General features: G+C 44.5%; 1 protein-coding gene and 1 long non-coding RNA gene across 43 annotated transcripts in view; one reads left to right on the top strand and one right to left on the bottom strand.

Annotated features, from left to right (window-relative positions):
- Positions 1-24,241, bottom strand: part of Rbfox1 (RNA-binding Fox protein 1) — a 126,779-nt gene that overhangs the window by 88,884 nt on the left and 13,654 nt on the right. For 37 of the 42 annotated variants that reach the window (XR_004470580.1, XR_004470579.1, XR_004470576.1 and 34 more), the window contains one exon: positions 8,731-9,235. Coding sequence is in view for 32 of the 42 variants with exons in the window: in XM_033384788.1 (XP_033240679.1) it covers positions 8,731-8,793 (63 nt within the window). In the remaining 10 variants the exon portion in view is untranslated. Of the gene's footprint in view, positions 1-140; positions 449-8,730; positions 9,236-24,241 lie in introns of those variants that run through there. The other 5 variants (XM_033384791.1, XM_033384792.1, XM_033384790.1 and 2 more) reach the window with 5 other exon arrangements.
- On the top strand, positions 22,602-23,106 carry LOC26532582 (uncharacterized). The gene is made up of 2 exons (XR_001453191.2): positions 22,602-22,857; positions 22,913-23,106. It is a non-coding gene; the product is annotated as an uncharacterized lncRNA (long non-coding RNA).

Here is a 24,241-nt window from a genome sequence, read left to right as displayed (position 1 = left end):
CTGATTTTCTTGCGTATGTTTTGATGCTGTTTTAGTACCGTCGTTACATGTGTGCGTGTGCGTGTGCGAGTGCGTGTGCGTATGTTTTCACTTTCAAGCGTGGCCCGCAAAAACCCGAAATATCCCCGCTGACCCGGCACCTAAGACTTGTTGCAATGCACGAGCGAATTATTTTATTTCATTTATTTACTTCTTGACGAACCGCGCTCGATTAAAAAAAAACAGCCGACCGTGGATGCTGAATTTATATGAATTATTGCAATAATATTCGATATTTTTGTGGGAAAACTCGGCGCAAAATGCGACAAAAAAAATATCTCTGTTGTTTCCTTGTCCGCGTCCGAAAAATTTGTGAGATACTTTTGCGAGATACTTCTGTGAGATACTTGGAGTATTGTGCATCATGTTGCTTGAGAATGTTGCTGCCCATGCCGTGCCTCATGTTGCTGGATATACTTTGGTGGCATTTCGTGTAAAGTGAAAAAACTCACTTAAATCATCGCAACCTGCAATCCAGTTGGAATCCACTCACTAGAGAGCGAAAGAGCTCATATTTGCGTACTGATGTTAAGTTTTAGGGCCCTATGTTAGGCCCTCTGTTACGTGCAAGCTAGGCGCCAAATTCAAAATTTGTCAGCGTTTTCGTATTGGCATCGCTCATCTGTGAGACCGATTGTTTTTTAAAGTTTCTTTTTGTTTGTTTTTCGTGGCAGAACAAATTACAATTTACATGGGGGCTGGAAGACCGCTTTTCAAATGTTGCTGGTGCTCAGGAAAAAAAAGGTATGGACAACGGCCCAGGTTCAGCTCACCTTTTTACTCAACATGCTATGCGGTTCGCACCAAAGAGCGAGCGAGAGTGTTTAGGTATTTCACGCGATATTGCGATACTACTATCGATACGAAACTTTTACAGCGTGCTGCTAGACGCAATATGTTAAAGCAGCCTGTAGACTTTTTGGCGGTAAAACTATCGAAATTTGTTTATTCAATTGGAAACATTAAATGCTTTGGTTACTTTTTTCGAGCATCTGCACTGTCTTTGGTAAATTTTTCTACGTAAATCGGCAAGCTTGCGGAACAGTTGAAGTTTTTGCCTTATTATTGATGGCACGAGACCCTTTAATGAGCCTTTCCCTCCATCTGTGCACTGCATTTCATGTTGGCCTATCACTCACTGCCTTTATTGCCCATCGTTCATCCTCTCCCCGCCCACTCTTCACCCGTTGGTCCACATTTCTGCCACATTTTGGCCATCAAAAAGTCGCCTCACGACATTGTCTGTCTCCATTCCGCCAGCTTTTATCAGCTCTCTTTTGTCCAGCCAACCAACCATCCATCCATCGCATCCCATTCGGCTCTTGCAGGCCTCATCAAACAGAAGGAGGCATCCAAAATTCGTCATCGCCCGTCCAGTCTGATCCTATCGGGTCTTTTTTTCTTTCGTTCTGCGTGCAAGGGGTGCAAGGGGTCCCCTGACCCCTCTCCACACTCCCCTGTGAGTGCCCGTAAAACCAAATCAAAAGTGTCAAGCCTCATTTTCGGTTCTGCAGGACAACGCTTGTCAAGATTGCATTAGCCGCATGTTGCCAGGACCAGGACGAGGACCAGGACCGGGGCCAGGACCAGGACCAGGACGAGGACCGAAGACCACAGAGCCGGGCCCAGACACAGGCACGGAAATGGAGCCTGGCGGAGTAGCAGGAGGTGGATGTGGGGGGCTGGGGGGGGTCTGTGCAGAAGGCCAATGTGGCTTTTGGTGGGGGCTTATTAACATGACGGCCTGCAGCAGGCGGGCGGGGGGGGAAAGCTGTGTGTGTGTGGGTGGGGCAAAAGCGAGATTTGAAATGCAAATGGCCTAACCACAAGTGCGAAAGAGAAACGGCAGAGAGAGAGAGAGGGGGAGAAAGGTAGTGCCAGCGGGAAAGAGTCACCAGAGAAAGTGAGAAATTTTCACACTGTCCACCCCAAGGCCACCCCCCCCAGGCATTATACGTACTCCCCCTCCCCCTCCACTCCACTCCGCTCGATCTACTCCCCGCAACACGTCTCTACCATGTTTCTGGGGTTTTACCCCCAACCCCTGCCCCTGCCCCACCCCCACCCCCGCCTCAGCATAAATGCAAATCCCAGCGCACTGGCAACTTTTTAATCCCTTTTTGGCCAGCAAATTGTCGCCGCCAACGACAACACCAACACAGCCGAAAACCCAAAGCCGAAAACCCAAAGCCGAAAACCGAAAACCGAAAAATGAGCAATGTGGCAGAGCAGTGGCGAGTTTTTGCCACCGCTTTTCCATTTTCCAATGGTCGCAGTAAAACAGTTATGGCGGGGGCATGGCGGGGGCAGCATTGGGGGCATGGCGGGGGCAGCATTGGGTTTGAAGAGTTTGAAGCAGCAGCCGATTAGTTTTGGAAAAGTGTTATAAATGGAGAGGGAGATATCAGAGAGTTTATGATTTTCCCAGCGAGAGAGGGGGGAGGGAACGAGAGAGAGGGAGAGATGAGTGGAGAATCCAACAAAATTCCCAGCCTTTCTTCCGTCGATTCTCTGTGGAAATTTCCCATCAGCGAATGGACACATTTTCGCATCGACTGTGGCAATATCTATAGGTATGTATGTGCATATAGGGGTATCTATTGAGGGCTCCAGGCATTTCATGGACTTTTGTTTGTTTTGAGTTGCTGCAAATGAAGCGAAAACGGTCCGTTTAGTGGCTTCTTGCGGAAGTTTCGCTCTCAACTTTCGCTGCCAACCTTCAAGACGCTTCAAGACTTGAGTAAACCGAAGGGACCAGCCCCCTCCCTCAGGGGCTGACCTGGCCCTGACTTGATGTATGTGTGCGGAGAGTAGCTGGTAGCTGGTAGTGGCAGTGGCGGTGGCGGTGGCGTGCAACTAACCGCAAACAATAACAAACGATGGCCAAAAGCAAAACAGAAACCGCTACTACGAGTGGGCGGAGTGGGTGGCATGGCGGGGGGTGGGGGCGGGATCTCTGTTCGGGTGCCATTTACAAGAAGCAAAGGATTTATGATACTTGTTATCGCGCCCAAGGGCCCCGCCACCGCCACCGCCCCACCCCCTGAAAAGGGGCGGCCGAAACGATGACAAAAGGTGGCAGCCCGGGTGCGGGGGGGAGAGGGGGCGGTGGCTAGTGGGCAGAAGCAAATGGCGTGGAATGGAGATAAAATCTCGCACGCAACAAACAAAAATGTGTACGAAAAAAATGTGTAGCATACTTTTTTGGGATTCCCCAGGGAGCGACCCCACCTTTGGGGCCTGGGCAGAGGGCGGGCGAGGGGTGGGCGTGGGCGAAGGATAAAGGTTTCCGGGAACGTGCAACACATGTGCTCATTCATTTGTAGCACAAATTGTTAACCCTCGGGGCACACCCATCTCCACCTCCTACCCCCATTTCCTCCCCCCCACCCACCAAAATTAATCGGTTCCACCCATTGACCTTGAGTGCTGCCTCCATCAAATTTGCATTAATTAAATTCCTCTACCAAGAGCAGATTTCCCCGCAAAGAGAAGTGAGAAGGCGTCCAATTAAAAAGGCACAACTTTTGGCCATTCGGCAGGCAGGGGCCCAAAAGTATCTATTACCCGGGCACAAGTACGGAGACAGGAGACAGGATACAGGCTACAGGATACGGGGTGGAGGGTAGAGGGTAACCACGCCCTGTTGCAGCCTCCCATTAAATTACTCAATAAATTAAAGGCGTGCAAAGGGGCCGGAATATTTCCGACCGTTTGGCTGCTGATTTTCCCTCCCTAACGAGCCAAAAACATTGCATTAAAAAAACCATTCATTAAAATGGCAAAATGTGGCGTACAATTTTTATGGCCCCAAAAGGAGGCAACGGGTACGCGCTGTGGCTGCCACCATGGCGTCGTCTCAAGTGGCAACAAGCTACAGAGAAGCAACAGAAACAGAGGCAGCGGCAACATAAACAAAGGCCACAGCAGGCCAGGCCTGGCTCCGCCATTCAGTTTGCTGCCAGCATCAAAATATTTAAACGGAGTCGTCTCCGGCCATGCCCCTTGCCGCACGCCCAACAAAAAAAAAAGGAAGGAACAAGAACGGCAGTTCCCATAGGTAAAATGTTGCATACCCCGTTTTGCTGTGAAGAAGACGGCTTGATGTGTGGAGAGGAAAGAACGGCAAGCAGTTAACAGGTGCTCATGGCCCTGTTGGGCGCCCAATGAAGTGCTGTTAAGCGCATAATTTGGTGCTGTTAAGCGCATAATTTGGTGCTGTTAGGCGCATAATTTGGTATATTGCGCGCACAAAAGCCTCTGTTATGTGTATCGTCCGATATTTATCGATAAATTGGAGGTAAAAGCTTTATTAACCTGTTAATGGTCTCAAATGGATGTTAATCCAATAATTAGTCATCTATTTTTTTGCTTTTGTAATTAAAATATGTTTTGCTGGATAGAAAGCCGTTTACTCTTCATTTCGTCGAGGGAAATGTCGCCGTTTTACGTTTTGCGAAAACGGGAGCATCAATTTGGCCGGAATGTGTCTTGCGAAAGTGAAAACCGGCGCCTTCACTAGGCCTTAACTCTGTCTCCCTCTCTTTCTCTAAGAGTTTAAAGGGTACCTCTGTATGGTATGCACATTTTGTTGTAGGTAGAAGGGAGTTGGAGGGTGGGAGGGAGAGCCGGTAGTAGGAGGAGGAGTTCAATGCGCTCGCCATGCACTCAATTATAATTTGTGAGCGGCGCTCAGACAGGCCCGCCCAGGGGACGGACGCCCCGGCGATGATGCGTCATCAGGCAGGGCCATTAGCAAAGAGCAGCCCAGACAAATGTGTGTTAGTGGGAGGGAGACGGGAGACGGGAGAAAGGCTGAGCACGTTACGTGGCGTAGACCTTGAGAGCGAAACAGCAGGAGAGCAGGAGTACGGCGGACAGGGACAGGGAGGAACGGAAAGAGAGATGGAAAGTTCGGTGGGCAGACCTGGTAGGACCACACAAAAAAATATGGTAAAAGGATTTTCCAGATTTAAGCTTTTTCATCATACACTCTTTGACACAAACTTCCTTTCACTCAACTGTGTGTGTGTGGTCTCCCCTCTCTCTCCACCGGATTTGAGTAATGTAATATTTCTTGATTTGTGTAAATCACACAAAGAGATGAAACATGAATCAGAGACCAAAGAGGAAACCTGAATGTGGGGCATGTGGTGGAGCGGGGCTTTGCCTGCCCCGTGGAATGCCTCGGTTACCCTCTAAGGTCTGCATGGTAGCCCCATGCGAAAACAGAACCCCAATAGTATTCGAAACAATTATCATTGTTTATACGTTTTCTTTGTTTCTTCGGGTGTGGACATTCGAGTGCCTGGCACTCCGTCAAATGGAGATGCGGCACTCACCGAAGGGCAGCCACTAAGAGGCAGCCCGAAATGGATTTGTTTTGCCGGTGGCCACATAAACATCTATTTATAGAAAAAAAAAACACAAACAAACAAAAAACTATACAATTTTTTGACTTAATTCCAAAGAGATGCAATAAAATTCAATTGGAAACTTTGCTCCGGCTCTGCCGCAGAAAATGAAAACAAAATAATAAGACACTCGGACACGGGTGCGGGCGGGGGCACGGACAGGGCTTAGAGACGCCGAAAAACTTGGCAAGTAAAGCCCCAAGGGTAGAAGGGAGGGGAAGACGCAGCAGCTTCTTGCAGCAAACACATGTCAAATGGGGCCCCCCCCCCCCCCATCCACTTTCCCTGCAGGGTTGGGCGGGGGGGAACAAGTTTTTACTTCTAGAGGTTTTCCGAAAAAGTTGCACGGACAAATGGCAAAACTGCTTATCTCAACAAAAAGCCAAAGATGGAAAAAGGGAGCACAGAACAGACCAGAACCGCCACAAGAAGTGGCAGGCGAACGGGGAGGCGGACGCCACCAGTAGGGGGCGTGGAAAGCTGCACTAATGGTGCCAAGCAACCGGAAATGCCGCCATGCATGTCTGCCTCCATTTCAGAGGCTGTATATCGTCCTGCATCGCACACACACACACACACACCCATGGCCCGTACACAGAGTAAGAGTAAAATCTTGATTGCCTTTTGCTGCAAGCCAAAGAAAATTTATAAGTTTTCCCCAACCATTTCCAAGAGATTTCCATTGGTTGTCTGTCTCTGTCTCTCTCTTTCGCTCCTTCAATCCTTTTGACCCACCAAACATATCCATCCTTCCATCTATCTATTGCACTCTTTTTCCTATGATAATTTCCGCAGTTTCGCTGTGCCTTTTTTTTTTGCCATAGAAACAACTGCCATTTCGAATCAGACACACACACACACACACACACACACACACACACACACACACACACACACACACACACACACACACACACACACACACACAAAACCAAAAAGAAAACAACTCAAAAACGAGTGGATGATGCTGATGAGCGAAATGGAATTGACATTTTGGCCAACGGCCAAAGACCGAGTTGGAGTCTACTAAATACAGGACACGGTGGCTTATATAAGGGGTGGGTCCGGGCCAATAACCATGATGGTCTATACAAAAATAGTTTAAAATCCTTCTTTCTTTTTTTTTTGGAGAGTACTTTGGTTTGATGAGGTTTGGGTTGGGGCCTGATTTTGTGCTCTGTTTCATAAATTTTGTATTCATATTCGATGATTCTTTCAGAGTTCCGTTATTCCCACGTCCATTAACAAAGTTTTATAGCCTTGTGCCCTAATTGGCGTAAAGCTCTCTCGACTCTACAAAAACCTGTCTAAATCATAGCCAGGATCAAAACTTTATTCGCAAAGCACATACAATCCATATATACATACATAATCAATGCACACACACACCCACCCACCCACACACACACGACACAGAGGGTAAAAGTGTGAAAATGCAGGCAACGTTAATTGAATTTTCGGACCCCCCAACCCCCCTCCCCCCCAAAAAAGGGGAGGAGAACCCCCCTGCATCGTTGTTGTGCTTTGGGGGGAGAAAGGAGGCATGGTAGTCGCCTGGTCGATGGTCTGCCTGCTTATACAATTATCCACACAATTTTTGTTGTTTTTTTTACCCTTTTTAAGAGCTTTTTGTTGCTAGTTTTCGTTTTTGTATGTGTATGTGTGTGTGCGTTTTTGTTGGCAGTTTCAGTTGGCGGCATTAGCTCAAAACTTCACTCATTAATGGCCAACAAAATTCACTTTTTCCCATTTTGGCCTGCATGCTCGTGTGTGTGTGTGTGTGTGTTGCTGTGAACAACCGAAAACTGCGGCTGCTGCTGTCCAATGTTTGTTTTTGGTTGACAAAGGTTTGCACTTTGGCCCTGGCATCCAGTTGGGGCACTGCGGCGGGGTCAATAAAAGTTGGCCTAGTCCGTGAAGTGAAGTGTTTACATGGCTTAGTGTTTAGAGTGGAGAGGAGGAGGACTCGCTCATTCAATAGTATTGAATTCGTGAACAATTTCAAATAATTCAAACTGAATTAGACGTTTCTTTTAATTTCCACCACACTTAAGCTTTTCACCGCAAAAGCAGGACAACAGCTTTGGTCCTTTAATCGGCGCCAACTGGCGGTTGGAAGGAGCAACGATGGCGGGCTCAACTACCGCCATCTGGCGGCGCTTTCTAGCAACGGGATGAAAGTTAAGTTGCAACAGCTTAAAAGCTCTGCTAATAATGCAACAGGTGATATTGCACAAAACACAAAACCAGTAAATGCAAACGAAATGCGCAAATAAAAAGCAAATTCAAGTAAATAATAAAGAAATCATAACACGCACCCAAATTTCCTGGTTCAGAGATTTCCACTCATCGTTCAGCTCGGTGTTGAGCTCGCAACGGCGGTAGAAACCACTCCAATTTCCCACAATCGCGATTCCCGGCGTCTTCACTAGAAATTCCTCTGGCCAGTCACTTTCCATTGCACAGTTATTTTAAAAAACAGTTTTAGCAATAAATAGACACGCACAACACAATGAAAACCGAATACTAAACGGTATAGATAAATTAAAAGAACAAAAACATCTTGATTCCACCAAAGACAAAAAATTACTGACGACTGACGACTGTCGCTTGCGCAGCTACAGAACCGTTTGCGCCGACTAAAGACGCGAGCTCTGCGACCCGAAGTCTCTGTAAGTGTGGGTGTCAATAGCAAAAAATTCAGCAAGCGAATGCGGTGAAAAGGGAAGCCTGGAGCATGAGCAAACCCTAACGGAGAGTCGCCCTATTTTGCCACACCGACAGGGGAAATTGATCGCAAATGTTTTTTTTAATGATATTCCAGATATTTATTGGTCTAAAGGCAATTGGAGCGTTTTAGTTTCGTTGCTGAAACATTAGAATCGAATTATCATAGGAGTGTCATATACACATTTGTATGTACTTGTGATCTGGAAGGGTATGTTATGGGTCGACCACGACTGTTTGAACGAATTCACTTTTTCTTTTGTTTCTCTTTTACTTTTCTTTGTGTGGTGTCAAGCGGTCAGGACACACAGTTGCCGCGATCGATTTGTTTTGATTTTGAAATTAGGGAAAATCCAACTGTAAGCAAAATGCCAAAAAATACTGTTGCTAACCGGGATCCCGCCATCGTGTGTGTGTGTTAGTTACTACTGGATCGATTTGTATTGAAGGGCAAGAGGAAATTGAAATGTGTTTCTAATTGCTCAGATATTAGAATGCTTAAAATGTTTAAAAACAATAATAAATTGTGCATTATTACTGATTTGCTTACCTGTCTTTGATGAAATTCCACGGCCGGAACACTTCCATTTACTTCAACTGCCGGCGCAGACATTTTGTTGTAATTGTTTTTTTTTCGTTTTGTTTGTGGGTTTTCTCTTAAGTGTATTTATATTTTTGCTCTTGCTCTTTCTATCACGCACCAAATATACATATACAAAAAATTATACACAATCAGCACACTCTTATATTATACATGTGTGATGTGTCATTCCATATTCCGCCTTAGTTTTTAGCACCCAAATTGTATCCGCGAGATTTTCAGATCACGGGAAGCACAGTTATTTGTGTCGCTGTCGCTGTCGCTGTCGCTGCTTGCTTCTTACTGCTTGCTGCTTTGGTGGCAGTGGAACGTGTCACCAATACAAATGCCGGCTAGTGTACGTGTACGCGCGTTATATCCTAACGGAGAATAGCACTGGGGAGTGGATTCTAACAGTTTATTAAGGGTTTCTGATGCGGCTTAGTTTCTTGTTTCTTGATTGTGTTCCCTTTAGCTGAAAGAACAGTAGACAGAAGGAAAGAAAATAGAATTATTATTGGGAAATTATTTTTAGAATATCTCTGCAACTGTTTCACTGGAAAGATGGTGCCGTCTTATTATATACTAGGGAAGTATAACGGGAAATAAAGTGTGTACACTGTACATTGTGTGTTGAAGAGGATTGTAAGAGTGGCATAAGGAAACGTTTCCGACCCCATAGTAGTCATCATCACCTCATCAATAGTCGAGTCGATATGGCCTATCAAAAAATCAGTCAGGCCATGCAGCGAGTCACATTCCCTCTCTTTCACACACTCTGAATGCTGCAGTATGCGCCCTCTGGCGGAGGCGAGCCATACTAATTGAGTAAAAGTGGAGTTGCGGCCGGGAAATTTGTACAGAAGGGCAAAGTTCTTTCAAACGCAAGTATATAAAATCAAATTTATGTATTACTTGCATTCCGATAAAGTCACTGGCACTGGCCCTCCCCCTGGGTACACCTGGGTACTACCTCTTTCATTCATTTCCCATATCGCACCGATACCTCCCACCTTTAAGGGGCAACAGAGAACCTCAAGTTCATCAAAACAATCTCCAAATGAGGCTGGCAGACAAACTTCTTGCATCTTGGCGTCTCTCTCTGTCGCTGTCTGGCTATCAGCTTCTCTTTTTTCCGGCTCGTCGTTTTTTCGCACTTTATTTTCTATGTTTATTCATACCCTGGCTTGTCATACCCCAAGATTAGCCATACGTTTCGTAAAGAGAACTGGAAAAATCAAATTTGTTCTTGATTGTAAATGCATATGAGTATATACATATATATTGCATATGAGTGATACGATGCAGCGGATATACACACTTGATCATAATAATAGGTACACCTTGAAGCTTTTCATTAATAATTAGTTTTATCGTACTTTAAGTGTTGAAAACAAAATTTTGTTTGGTATGTTTTATTTGTCAATGTATTGCAGTTCCGTGACAAAAAAAAAATTAAACAGGGAAACCGCCGAATAACAGAGCTTTAAGCGAAATTGCGAGTTGACATCACATTATGGCTGATCAAAATAATAGGTACAGTGTCAGTAAATTTTGAATATCAAGTGAATAATTTGGAAATTCTTGACTTTTTGGCAATTAAACATCCATTTCATTTAACAACAGTCTAAATATAAACAAATAATTATTTTTTTCTTACAAGAATAGGCCGAAAGTCTTATTGTACAGCCCAATTGGCTCTTAGTCTGAAAAAAGAAGGCCAATCTCTTCGGGCCATTGCCAAGGTGACAAAAAATAAAGGTGGATACATCGGATATTAACTATAAATCCCATTTAGGCAACAAAAAAAAAATAATAATCAGTTAAAAAACTTTTTTCATAACAAAACTTGAAGTGTACCTATTATTTTGAGCAGCCTGACATTGACTCTGAAGTACAAATTGCTCTCTTTTCTTTTATAACATTATCCTATAATATAATAAAGTTTATTTTATTGAAAACAAATACTATTGGTATAATTGAGAACTAATTTTAAGTTTCAAATATTGAATTCAACTGCTTTTTGTTATGTTAAATTTTACGTAGATGTGTGTAACTATTATTATGATCAAGTGTGTATCTGTTTTAACCGAATACAATTGGAACAAAGAGATCTAAAATTAGCTGATCATTATTTTTTTTTTTTTGTATTCACAAACCATTGTTAACGGTCCATGTAGTAAAAGCAATTCATAGGGTGAATGAACTTTTTTAGGAACCCCAGCTTATCTAAATGCATTTCTTTGATTCTGTTGAACTTGTTAAACAGGTTACAAACCTTAACAAAATCTTACGCATCACTCCTAGCTCTAGGAATCTGTGTTACCATGGAAATAGCAATTTCCTCTAATATTGACTCACAATTTAAATATTGTGACAAGGATATCTTCTAAGCGCAAAATCTTCATTAGTAATTAAAGCTCCTATAATGTGCTGGTGTTTTGATTTATAAAACGGACAAACGTCTATATTTTCCCCCTTTCCAAATACCTACTAAATCAAGTGCACATTCACGCGTTGGCCTGGCCTATGCTTTATGAACCACTGCCTAAGTTTGTCATTTGATGACTATTTATTTAGCTCAATCTCAGCATTTTCATAAATGAATTCCTGCCTTCTATCTGAATTTATACGGGGCGGATCAGGTCTTCTCCGCCGCTGCACTTGAGATTTGGGAAGAGCCAGCAGACCTCAGATAGCTCTTATGTGGGCCTAGATCGGCCCTATATTCTGGACGAGGATGGTTTGCTGCTGATTCGGCCTGCGGCTCACTCCTCGGGCTCAGTGGGATATGCCGGACCATTCTCTGGATCCATCTTCCGTGGCCGGAACTATTTCATGCACTTATGTATAATTTATTTGAATTTATGTTTACGTTTGCAGCACGAATCTCAAGTATTTTTGTTCTCTCTTTTCACTTTTCTGGTTCTTATTTTGGTTCTTAAAAAGTGGTAGAAAAACTAGCATAAATCTACGGGAAATATATACACAAAAATACAAAAAGAAAATACCAAAAATACTAGAAAATACTAATAAACTTTTTGTATCGCAAGGGATCCGCGGCAAAGCTGGCAACTGTCTAAAATCATGTCAAATTAGTCGTCGCAATCACTAAGAGCACCTTGCACCCACCTTCGCCACCCCCCACCGCCCACTCCCTGCCCCTTGGCTAACTAAGCGCCATTAAACTGCTGCTGACACATTTGGCACATGCCAGGGGGCTGTCGGGGGGTACTCCGGGCGGGTGAATGATGGCGTAGACCCGCACGAATGCTACCCTTTGCCCTGCACCATCCTCGGAACATGCTACATTGCTAATGTGTCCCATTTGCAATGGCAAACCACTGAAGCTTAACACGTTGTCTACGCAGCCACGCCCCAACTGGCAGCACGGCCTCTTTGTGGCATCCGACTACTCCCTACTCGCAGCAATGCCTCTCTGTGGCAGCAGCAGCGGCAGCGGCAACGACAGCGACAGTAGAAGAATAAGCCAGGGAGGAACAGGCAGAAGCAGTCCTGAAATTTTTTCTATAGTTTTTGCCTTGCCATGTGTGTGTGTGTGTGCGCTGGCACACATTCGAGCACTCCATTCGCGCGCGCGTGTGTGTGTGTGTGTAAAGCCATTCAAAGTTGCATAGAGCGGCGGCACACACCATACTTGGACCCCAGAGGCAGACACAGGGAGCAAAACAGAAACCCCAACGCAGTGGTAATTGTCTTGTTACCAGCTGAAAGCACACACACACACACTCTGTAGGCAGGCTCCACTGTACCCAGGGCAAACGGAAGTAAAATGGCACCACCATCACCCCTACTCTGAGTATTTCCCTGGGAAGACCGTTTGCTAATAATTTATTTACAGTTAACATTTTATAAGCCCAGGGCACACACACACACACAAACAAACATCGACCCAGTCCCCGCCATTTGATTTTGCAAATATTTGCAGGTAGCTTTCTGCCGCTTCCCTACTGAGGGGCTGAGGGGTATGCTGAAACTGGCAAGGATGTTGTAACATTTGAAAAAGGATTACAAGGAGGCTTAAGAGCTGTCCAAAATGTATGAAGATATCAATTGGAGAGCCGGGAAATCCCTCGTGAGTGATAAAAGCGTAGATGCTAGAGTATTAGATCTTCGTTTGAGTCGAATTTCTGTTTGCTATCTTGCTTCCTGTGTCAACTCTGGCAGCCCCACCCCCACACCGAGCCCTATCCTGTGATTTGGTCCTTCCATTCTGCCATTTCAGCGCTGATGTTAAGTGAAATATGGACAATTTCCGTTTGCCATTTTCCACAAGGCAAGGAATGGCGCGGAGAGTGAGTGGCTGAGTGGCAGGCTGGGTGGGGAGTGAACCAATGAGGTACGAATGTTGTTAGCCGAATGCAAAATACAGTTAACTGTATTGCCTTCATACATAAATGAATGAGTGCGGAGGGCATGGCATTTGGTTAACACAGGATGTGCAGTGCAAGTGCCAGCGAAGGTGCAAGCCAGTAAAAGTCCCCATCAGTCGCTTTCAATAGCCATTAGAGGAGGGGGGGGGGGGTCAGCTCCCACTCTCACTCTCAGTGCATCGACTCTCAGTCCTTCTTCCTTTATTCCCTGCTGAATAGAAATGCACTTCTGATGGCCATTCGAGGCAGACAAAGTTATGTTGTGCCTTTCGCATACATATACTAGTATATATACTTGTACACTGGGCGAAAAATGCTAGAAATATATGAAGGAGAATCTCTAGATTGTCTCCCCTCTTTCTAGCCCTGAGTTTTCATCAATCAACGTTGACGCGTGACTGGCAATCAGTTTGTTTACGTGAACGCGTGACTGGCAATCAGTTTGTTTACGTGCTACAAATAAATGTATGCCCTCTGTTTTTTCTGAGTGTATGCACAACTGACTCCTGCTGCTGCTCCTGTTGCCTTACAAGCCCCCCCTCTCTCTCTCTCTCCACATATATTTTCCTGTTCAACAAGGGCGCCACATGGGTGTGTGTGTGTGTGTGTGTGGGGGGGGGAAAGTGAATGTGATTTGCATAGGTTTAACAAATTGAAGTTGTTGCGGATGGTGTTTTACAGTTACGGTTTGCTTATCGCTTGGCTTCGCAGCGGATTGTTGGGCAAAAAAACTTCAAAGTGAAATTGTTACCCGGGGAATGTACACAGGTGTAGTACTTGGCGGACCATTACGAATACTTTTGCCATTGTTTTGCCTCACAGCACACTTCTACTTCCCAGCCTATGCGTTCTCCTATTTCTGGGTATCGTTTCCCATCTTAGATTCCATTATTTAATAGGAAAACTTTCCAAGATTGAGTGTTTTTTTTTTAAATAATTATATTGGATAGAAATCTAAAGCGAAACCAAAAGTTTTCGCGGTGGCAAGCACCTTCGTTTTACCCATTTGACAGTCATTTCTTAAAGGATATCTGTGGAGGCCTTAAATGGCCCAGAATTGCATTGCATTGCAGCAAATGAAATGTGAAAACTTTTTGAAGGATTTCGCCTTTGGTGGCAGAGTTGCACAGTACAATTTTTGTGCCTTTATGATGAACTTTCGACTGGGGGCCTGCCGCTGGTCTGGTTGTTGGCAGCGTAAAAGTTTTCTGTTCTCTGTTTGCTTGTTGTTTGTTGTTTGTATTTTCTCTGCTCTGCTCTGCTCTGCTCTCTGTTCTGTGCTGTTTGTTTTGCCGGGAAATTCCCGGTCGAAGTGCCGGGCAACCCCACCCCGCCGCCCCCCGCAACGACAACGCATCAACGCAGGAACAAAACGTTCCACTGTCACGCGTAAAATATTTTCACAATTTTGTTTTTTAGCGAATTTCATCCCCCCCCTCGTTGCATGCAACGTGACTTAAGGAAGCAAAATATACTACTAGCACTCGCATGTTTATCTATCAACAAAGGCATTTTTTTGGGCAACAAGTTTTGTTGCTATACCCTGTACTTTTCAGGCGAAACGGGTGTATGGGATTCGTGGCAAAGGGAGTCGTTTCTGTTTGCTATATTATTGATTTGAAACAATATAAGGGTTGATCGTAACTTCTAGCCTATGGACCATAGACTTCTGAACCCTTCTAAGGATTGACTAGGATGTACCAAAGAATGTGCGCCGAAGGTCTAAAATATGAGGGATCAATTACTATAGATTCATTATGAATTATTATAATAATTATTTTTTGTAATATTTTTGTATTTTTGTTGTTTAAGAAATGCCTAATTTTTGATAAGGGATATCTTTGAGTCATATATAGCCCTCGTACATCCTTTATTTTTATCTTTCTAACAATATTTTATATATTTTTTGTTTGCTTGCGGTTTGGTTTGTTTTATGTCTTTTAATATGGCAACTGTGGTGCTCGTAAATTACGCAGCAAAAGTGTCTAAAACGAAACGAAAACGAGAGAGATAGAGATAGAGAGAGTGCCAGACTACTTGGAGGGGGGTGGCTGGGGGTGCAATTGACAGCTAACCGGTGACACCCCATGAAGTCGCGGGGCGGGAGGGGCGGCGTTTGGCTTCCATTTCCCCATTCAGCATTTTCGCCGCACTTTATGACAATTTTTGCCTTTTGGCAACTGAAGCTGGGGGGGGTGGAAAATTGTTGAACATTGTTGGGTCCTTGTTGTTGCTGCTGTTACTGTTACGGCTACGATCGCTTAAAAAGTTTGCTTAGCTCTTCACAGCGAAAAGCGAAAAATGATAACTTTCGACAGCTTTGTGGGGTATTCCCCCACAGACGCTTTTATGTGTGATTCGAGAGCAAATATTGAGCAAGATTTTCAAAGAAAATGGTAGCCCAAAAGTGTGACGAAATTCTGGGTATTTTTATGGCCGCTTAAACATTAAAAAGTTGCCCTGGGAAATTAACATTTAAATTGGGGCAAAGATGGAGGAACTGTCTTTAATCCGAAAAGAGATCTCTTTCTTTCAGCTCTTTGTATGGGCTTATTAATGTACATTATTGTGGCTGTTTATCCCGAAAATTTCCAAGAATGGTAGATTGCCTGTGTCTAAATACCTGCCTAAGATTTCCATGGAATTTCTATATTCCCCAGGCTTGCTCCTTGCTATTTTTAATACTCACATTTACCCCCACTTCCTCTCGCCTTTTCCTTATTTCAATCAAAATGCAAAATGCCATGAAAGTTTCCTTGCGAACAAAAAAAAAAATGATTCCCATATAAAACTGTTGACATTTTTCCCTGTGCTTTCGCACATCCTCAAATTTGGCTATAAACGAAATGAATCTTTTATTTCAACGCAGCTGATGCTGCAGGATTGCCTCTCTCTCTCTCTCTCTCTCTGTCTCATTGCGGTGCCTGGCTTGGGATTTTCCGACTTCATTAGAGGGGGAGGGGGCGGGGCAATGGTTAGGGCGAATTACCCATGGGATTCGCTGGCTGATTGGTTCTGTGCGAGGTTTGTTTTTCTGATTTTCTGTTGTTTATCGGGGACCGACCGAAGCAAACGATTGCACACAAATAAACGAACTTAAATTATCCTTGAGGGAAATTTCAATGCAATTTAAAACAAAAACTACAAAACTAAAGCAAAATGGAAGAGCAGTGCTCGCACTTGGCGGGTAATACTTATTCTTTATACTAATTTTGTGGCAAATATTTACTCAAGCTCGTGGGGCGTCGGAATCCTTCCATTAAAAGCAGAACAAAAACATTTGTTTGCGCATCAAATTAAACGCGTGTTGTGAGGCCGCGGCGAAGGGTTCCGGTTTCGGTTTCGGTTTGTCTTTTTTCGTATAATTGAGAGTTGGGTCCAGCTACTCGCACCGTGGACCGTGCACGTTTGCGGGCGTTCTGAGCCCCAGTCCACAGCAGGCCTGCGTCTAAAGCTTAGCGCGTATAACAGTTTACCGCAGTTTCGCTCTCACTCTCTTTCGCTCAGTGGGCGGCGAGCCCTCTCTTCGAATCGGCTTGGCTTGGCTCTCGCCTCGGCTCTCGGCTCGGCTTTCGGCTCGACTCTCGGCTCGGCTCTGGGCTCGGCTCTCTCTGCCGTTGGCTTTGTTTACATTTACAAATTGCTGCGCAGGATTGAAACATAAAACGGCAAGAAACCCTGGTGTGGCGACTGGAAGATACCCTCTACTACCCAGCCATGAGTGCTACACCAGCACTGTACCTTAGTACAGTGAAACTTCTATATATAGAACTTATGAATGCCTTTGCCTGTCACATACATCTCCATCAACCCAATATACCCTGTTAGCTGTACAATTTGGGAGGGGGTGGGGTCTCTCCTTGTTTTCTCAGTTTCATTTGTTGCACTTCTTCTTGTGTTTTGCTGTTGTTGTTGTTGTTTTTGGCTCTGAAAGGTTTATCGCTTGGCGCATAAATCGTTGGATTCTGGTCCCCCTTTGCTGCTGCTGTGGCAATTGCTTGACCTTCAATTAATTGCTCTGCTCTGTTGCCTGACATTGAAACAATTAACGGGGGGGGTGCACCTCTCTCACCTCCCACCTCCCACCTTACAATCCATTCAGCTGTCTGCAGCTCTTGCTTTTTGATGGAGATTGAGGACTGCAGTTCCATTCTGCATTGGTAGCTGGGGCGCGGCTGGGGCTTAAGCAATTAGTCTCTGTTTCAGAGATTGTTGCATTGGACACCCCCCCTTCGGATAGAGATTTATATTGTATGGAACAATGGGCCAGTGGACTGTCTGAAAGGATTTCGTTGCATACTTTTGTGCGTCTTTGAGGATTAGGCTAGGGAATGCTTTCATCGCCAGTCTGTCGGCGGTTTACGTTGATTAAAGGCTAAGGGGTTGATTATAGATAAAATAAAGTCTGCTATTTCGTATATTTTCCATAAATTTCTATTTACCGTTCAAGAAACTTTCAAAATAAGCCGCAAAAATGTTAATATTTCACTAAGCAAGCTGCACCACATGGCACAAAAAACCCATAGAAACAACAAGGCAGCCTGTTCCAGGAGGACCAACACGTGTCAGAATTTGTGTGTAAAAAACTTCTTGAAAATGTCCAAGCGGCACTTTGGGCAACAATTTTTGGGGAAAACCCAGGGAAAAACATGGCTGGATGTCATACAAGGCTTTCATTTTGCATACACAAGGACAATAGTGTTGGCCTTAAAAATATGCAAATATCCATTTACATAAACCAGCAACAACGACGTGGGAGGGGTGGGTTGGGGTGTGCGGTGGGGTGGGGGCACATACGGGAGTAAGTGACGACAATTTGCCAGACATGAGTGGGAATAACAAGCAACTTTTAGAATATATATACATATGTACACCCGTATACATAGCCATGTATATACATATGTATGTATTTATGTATATCTGATGCTGCCGGACGTATTTGAATTTAAAATTTGCATTTACCCCCCCCCCTTTGCTGCTGCTGCTCCTGCTCCACCTCCTTGTTTTTGTTCCTCGTCCTGCTGGCGCTGCTGTTTTTCCTTTTGTTGTTTAGATTTTCCTCCGTTTCGTGGAAAATTGCAAAGTCAACAAACTCTAAAACCTCTAAAACGGTAATCGATCGATAGGGAAATGCGAAACCGCAACGCGTAATTATAGGAAAATCCACTCGAATTTCCATTTTAATTGAGCTGCAGTCTGCAGCTCCTGTGACATTCAATCATTAGAGCCACAGAGAACGAACGATAAATATATAAAGAGAGAGAGAGAGAGGGAGAGAGAAAGGAGGACTCTCTAAGAGGGGGAGAAAACCGTTTTTTAGCTGGATTAAGTGGATATGCCATAGATATTTTGCTTTTCTTCAGCCCTCTGGTCACCGAACTCAAGCGGAAATTAAAAGGAGACTCGGAAGCACGGCTCTTGTTGGGTTGAAGAGAAAAATCCTTTGCCATTCCAGATTTAATTGAATTAATTAATGCCATAATGATGGATAATATCACGACGGGTCCTGCGGCAAAGAAAGGCAGACTACAAGGGGCATAGACCAAAGGCCAAATGCCAAAGGTTTTCACATCTATCAAGACAGCCACTTCCCAATCGATGTGCAAATAATTGCACCATAAATGCAAACATCTAACTGCTATCACATGATATTTAAATGTTGGAAATACCTTAAGTAATTGCCATTTGGACAATAAACATTTAATTGGCTCTACCATTGACACCCCAAACCCCACAAAAAATCATACGATTCCCTGCTTCCTTCGTCCGAGTATTGTTTGGCCAGGAATCATTTGCAAAATTCTTGTTGATAATAAAATTGCCTAGAAATGTATACAAAAGGCAACCACTTTTCGTTATTCCAATATCATTCTTGTTTCTAAACAAATATTTGAATATGCCTTGGAAGGAGGCATAAGGACGCCAGGCAGCCAGACAGCCAGACAGCCAGACAGCCAGCCAGCCAGCAGGAGAGAGAAATTCAAATTATTGTTTTGTGTGGCAGAGATTTGGTTTCATATTTCTGACATTTCACAGATAGAGAACGGAGAGACCTTACAGCAATCGGAGTGCCACGGCGATAGGATGCCCTACATATCTTAAGTATTGAAGATGGAGAGAGATATAATAAGAGAAGGGTGCCGCTGGAGACTCGTTTTCCCAATTTAGTGATTTTTCTTGAAGATGATGGTATATTTAGAATCTTAGAGGACGATCATATCTACCAGACAACCGAATCTGGCTTGGATCGAATCATTATTGTAGCCACAGAGAAGAAATGCACAACCCTCTCTTTCTCTCTCTCTCTCTCTCTCTCGTACACTTTTCCTCGTGCAGTGTGTGCCATCTCATGGAGGGGAGCCAGATATTAAGGCAAATACTGACTGCCCCCTCGTTCAGGTGGGTATCTCTTATGGTATCCGAGATCTTGGTATTAATAGGGCTGCTCTAATGGCTGTTACACGTACTTTCACGAGCCCAATATACCCCGTATATGGGCAAGAGTTGAGTTGACACAATATTTAGTAACAGAATTTTTGGGCAATGTTGATGGCGCCCCGCAAGCGTCGAAATTTTAATTGGATCAACGGGCAACAAAAGGCAACGAGCCGGTATACAGGGTGTCTCCTGTGCTTTTTATCTCCCAGCCACATAATGAGGCACAACATCAGGCTAACGACTTTTCCAACAATGACTGCGTGGTGGCATGGGAGGCGAAGCACTTTCAAGTGTCATAAATGGCACAGAAGCAACGAGCAACGAGCCACGAGCAACGGGAAAAACTGCGACAAGGAAAAGCTCCGCTCCCTCTGGCAATTCGCGTTTTCTGTTTTTCACAGAAAGGGCGAGTGAGAGAGAGAGAGAGAGAGATGCGGCTAATTTCCACAACAGAAAATACCACAGCAATGCGGCGGGTAAAATGTTATGGAAAAGATGAACAAAGGCTCTGTTCTGTGTGCGTCACCAGTCGCACCTCGCACCTCGCACCAAGGAAAGCCAATGGAAAGCCAACGAGAGGGGGAGTCGAGCTCAAATATTCTATGAAACTAGAGAAAACTAAAGGAAGAAAAAAAGAGAGAAAATGGAGGCAAGCAAAGGGGGAGGCAAAGTAGATCGATCGATGTGGGATATGGTATCTACAGACATCATCGGAATCATTTACTAAAGAGCTTGAAGTGCATTCCATTCTTGGTCCAGAAATATCTATGCAAATTCGCTCTATGCTGAAGTTTGCTTAAATTTCGAAACATTAAAGTCTCCTTCTGCATATCGCGTCCTTCGGTTCTGGCCAGCATCTACTCAAATGACTGGACTTCAACTTCAATTTGGTCGCCGGGAGAGCGTAACTTTTTCTTGTCAAATTTAGCATGCCGAGAGATGACTTGAAAGTTTTTTTTCTGCTTTGGCTTTTCCGTTCCGTTTCGTTCCGTCCCGGACCCATCCCATCGTCTGCTGTCTGGTGTCCTGGCCAAAAAGCATTTCTGCATCCTGGGCGGATGCGAATGCGACATCCATAAAACGGAACATCCTGGCCGGGTCTTTCAATTATGCAAAGAGACTTGCCAGAGAGAGAGAGGGCGATAGTAGGTACTAGGTTGGGGATAGAGGACAGGATCGGCATTTTCTTGGGCAAATTTACATTTAATTTTCATTATTAATTATGCAATTATTCATGGCCAAGGCAAATGTTGATTCTAGGCCAGATGTTTGCTCATTATGGCCGTCTTGGGGCACTGACTGACTAGTTTATGGCATATTTTTGTAGGTCCAATTATGTCAATAAGCCAAACGATTTAGAATCCCACCGGAGGCCAAGATGGAGACGGAGGGCTTTCGAAACAATGAGATATTTTGGTGGCCAAAAATCATTAATCATTTGCATGAATGAAAACAATGGGAATCGGAACACATTTTTGGTTAAAAGAAAAATCGTTCTTTCCACTTGAATGGTCCATAAATTGTGGCCAACAAATTGATTAAAAGCCACGTTTATCCAGCAACAATAGCCATAGAGCACGTGCCCCAACTATAGTATTTTCCATCGAAGAACATTTCTCCTTGGGGGCATATGGCGATGAAATCAGTTTTGGGTGGCCGGAGACCGGAGCCCCAGCCAGCACCCTGTTATTAATACCCCCCAATCAGCATAAGCAGCTGATGTGATGATAATGCCCCAGGGAGGAAGAGAAAACCAAAATATATATATGTATTTGTATATATAGGAGGAGAGTAGACGTCTGCCCATTCAGTAGTCATAAATTTGGCCAGCAGGAAAGGCACACAGACACACGGAGGAGGCAATAGACCCACCCCCCATGCCATGGAGAGTGGCTCTCACTTATCGCTGAAAGCAAATCAGCTTTGGAGAAACTAGTTGGCCGCCGAGTCAGAGGGAGAACTAGCCAAGAAAACCAGCGGAAGTCCTCGGAAAAAACTCGGACTGCACACAGACACATACAAAAGGGGGGGGGGGGGGGGGGGGGGGGGGCGAGAAGGGAAGTTAAAGAAACTAGAAAAGCATAGAGAAGAATAGAAGGCAGCATGGTAGCTGGAAGGGGGTTCACGATACGATAAATAACTGATGAGCCAAAGGGTGTCGCCAGCTAGGGGTCTGGGGAGGTCCTGCCTGAGGTTCGTCGCTTATTGAATGTATGACAACGATGCAAATACCATGCCCGGAGAACCCAAAGGAAAACAGCTGCACAGGCGACAAATCCCCAACCAAAGAGGCCCTGAAGGTACGGGAAATATCTCAACACCAAACACTTTGGTCGCCTGACAGCAGAAAACAAGAAGAGCAGGAACTGAAAGGGGGTGGGGGGGGGGGGGGGGACTCGTATTGAGGGGACTCTAGTTGGCTCGTGTCTACAGCTGCAACATTTTCGAAAATACATTGACTGTGAGAACGCCATGAATATTAAATTGCGATTATTGCCTTTGGCAATGTGTCCTCGTCGTCGTCGTCGTCCTCGTCGATGTCCTCGTGGTGGCTGCTGTCGTCTCTGACTCCGATGCTGGCTGGCAAGGTCTGACAGCTTTTGAGTGTGCTTTGGCAATGCCACATCCCCTCTAGTCGGTTGGACTCTCGATGCCCGCTGGAGCTTAATTAAGATTCACTTTAATTGAGTCAAATATTAACCCAAAGCTTTAAACTCTTGTCATATGCATGGACCCAACTCTGACAACTTCCGTTTGGCCTCGTTTTCGTTTCCCCCGTCCCCCCCTCACTCAAACTCTCACACTTTTGTGATTGATTAATGGCCAAAGTGGAGAAAGAGGACTGAAAATTGGTTCTGATGCTGGGATGTGATTGGGAATTTGATTTATTGGCAGCAAACTAAGTTTGGCTGCCAGCTTCCAAAGCAGTCAACCGAATGGACACACCGACAGGACACACACACAGTCATCCATTTTGAATAGTGCCACCGGGCGAGAGAGCAGTGGGCTGTGGAGCACAAACCAAAAAGTCAAAAGTACAAAAAACAGTTTCAATTCTGTTTTCAAACACAGTTCTAGTCTAAAATTTTAAGAATGTATCGCATTGTGCTGTTCATGCTGCCGATAGTGGCAAATCGGGTCTGGAACTCGACGAAGCTTGTGATGGTACGCGGGGAGCCCCCCCAGATGGCCGAAAATCTGTTGATGTCCCGGCTAACCGTCCCAGGAGAACGTAAGGATGGCAATTAGAAAGCGGCGGCAACCTGTAAGAGACACAATTTTGTGCATGGCTTTTTTGGATAACCCTTTCAGTCTTTCAGAAAAATCCCCAAATGAGAGTTTTTTAATGCAGATTTTAACAAAATTGGATGTTTTTAAATAACTAATAGTTCTATGAATTTATGCTGTTAATTGTATTAGATTCGACACTTGCTGAGAAAACGGATAGACGGATTTGCAGTGAATCTTTTTTGTTCAAATTAATGGGAAATATATCAATTTGTAGAACTATTTGCATATTTGTGTTTTATTAAACAAAAAGGATTTCCCGCCTTCGTAGAAAAATCTGTGGTAAAGAAGAAGAAAATCAAATTGAAAAAGTTCTATGAACACACACACACACACCCATACTCGAACGTCTAGGCCCCATTATAACCCTCTATTGTTGCAGTATTCTATAGGCTGGGACTGGGACTGGGGCTGGGACTGGGGCTGGGACTGGGGCTGGGGGTGTAGATCCTACATCCTACATCTTGTATGGCCTAAGCTTATTGTACTGCCTTGACTCTGGTGCCTTTTGTGGCCTCATGCTGAACTGTAATTGAATTTTGGCTTTGTTAACAAACAAATTATTGTTGACTTAACCAGGGGGGGGAGGGGGGGGCGTTGCCGGTTAGCCCCATTCAAGATGCAAGAGTGAAAGGTTCAACGGCATTATGTTAATTTTCTTCAATGTTTTTCGAGCACTTTTGCGGCTTTTGCGGCCAAAGGGGGGATAATTTAATTCGTTAAACGTACAGTCCAATATCTGTAATGTAATGGTGTGGTCCACATGAAAAATGAAATAAATTGAAAATGCCGCACGGCCAAGTACGTGTCAGGGACCAAAGACCAACTGTGAAACTGTTTCCCTACATATATACATATATATAAACTCGTATATCCATAGATAAATGGCATCAGGCACGTGTAAGGGCAACAGCAGGAGCTGTACAGCAGCAGGAGCAGCAGCAAGGATAATGATGAAAATGGTTAATATCCGAACGAAAAGAGAGGATACCCAAGAAACATTTCGTGTCCGTTGCCTGCTGGAGAGAGGGTCCTTGTCGATTTATTGCGTACAAAAATGCTCTTGTGTAAGCGGAAAAGACTTTTAATGAAATTTTAAATACCAATCAGTGGAAAATCGGAGTAAAAGGCATGGCCGGAACTACCGTGTGACTCGCTTTTGTTTCTTGTTAAGTATTTGTACGTTCTTTAAGTGGCAATCCATTTGCACTTCACTTGGCATTACGAACATTAACCAGAACGCCAGAAATCCATTGAGCAGCGACAAGGCTTAAAGGATTTTTACTTGATAACATGACAATCCATTAAAGTTGTGCTGCGGAAAATGAAAGGATACCGGTGGCAACAGGATGGCCCGATAA

This window comes from Drosophila pseudoobscura, chromosome X (assembly GCF_009870125.1).
Source record: "Drosophila pseudoobscura strain MV-25-SWS-2005 chromosome X, UCI_Dpse_MV25, whole genome shotgun sequence".
Taxonomy (NCBI): domain Eukaryota; kingdom Metazoa; phylum Arthropoda; class Insecta; order Diptera; family Drosophilidae; genus Drosophila; species Drosophila pseudoobscura.
This window is presented reverse-complemented; position numbering and strand designations above follow the sequence as displayed.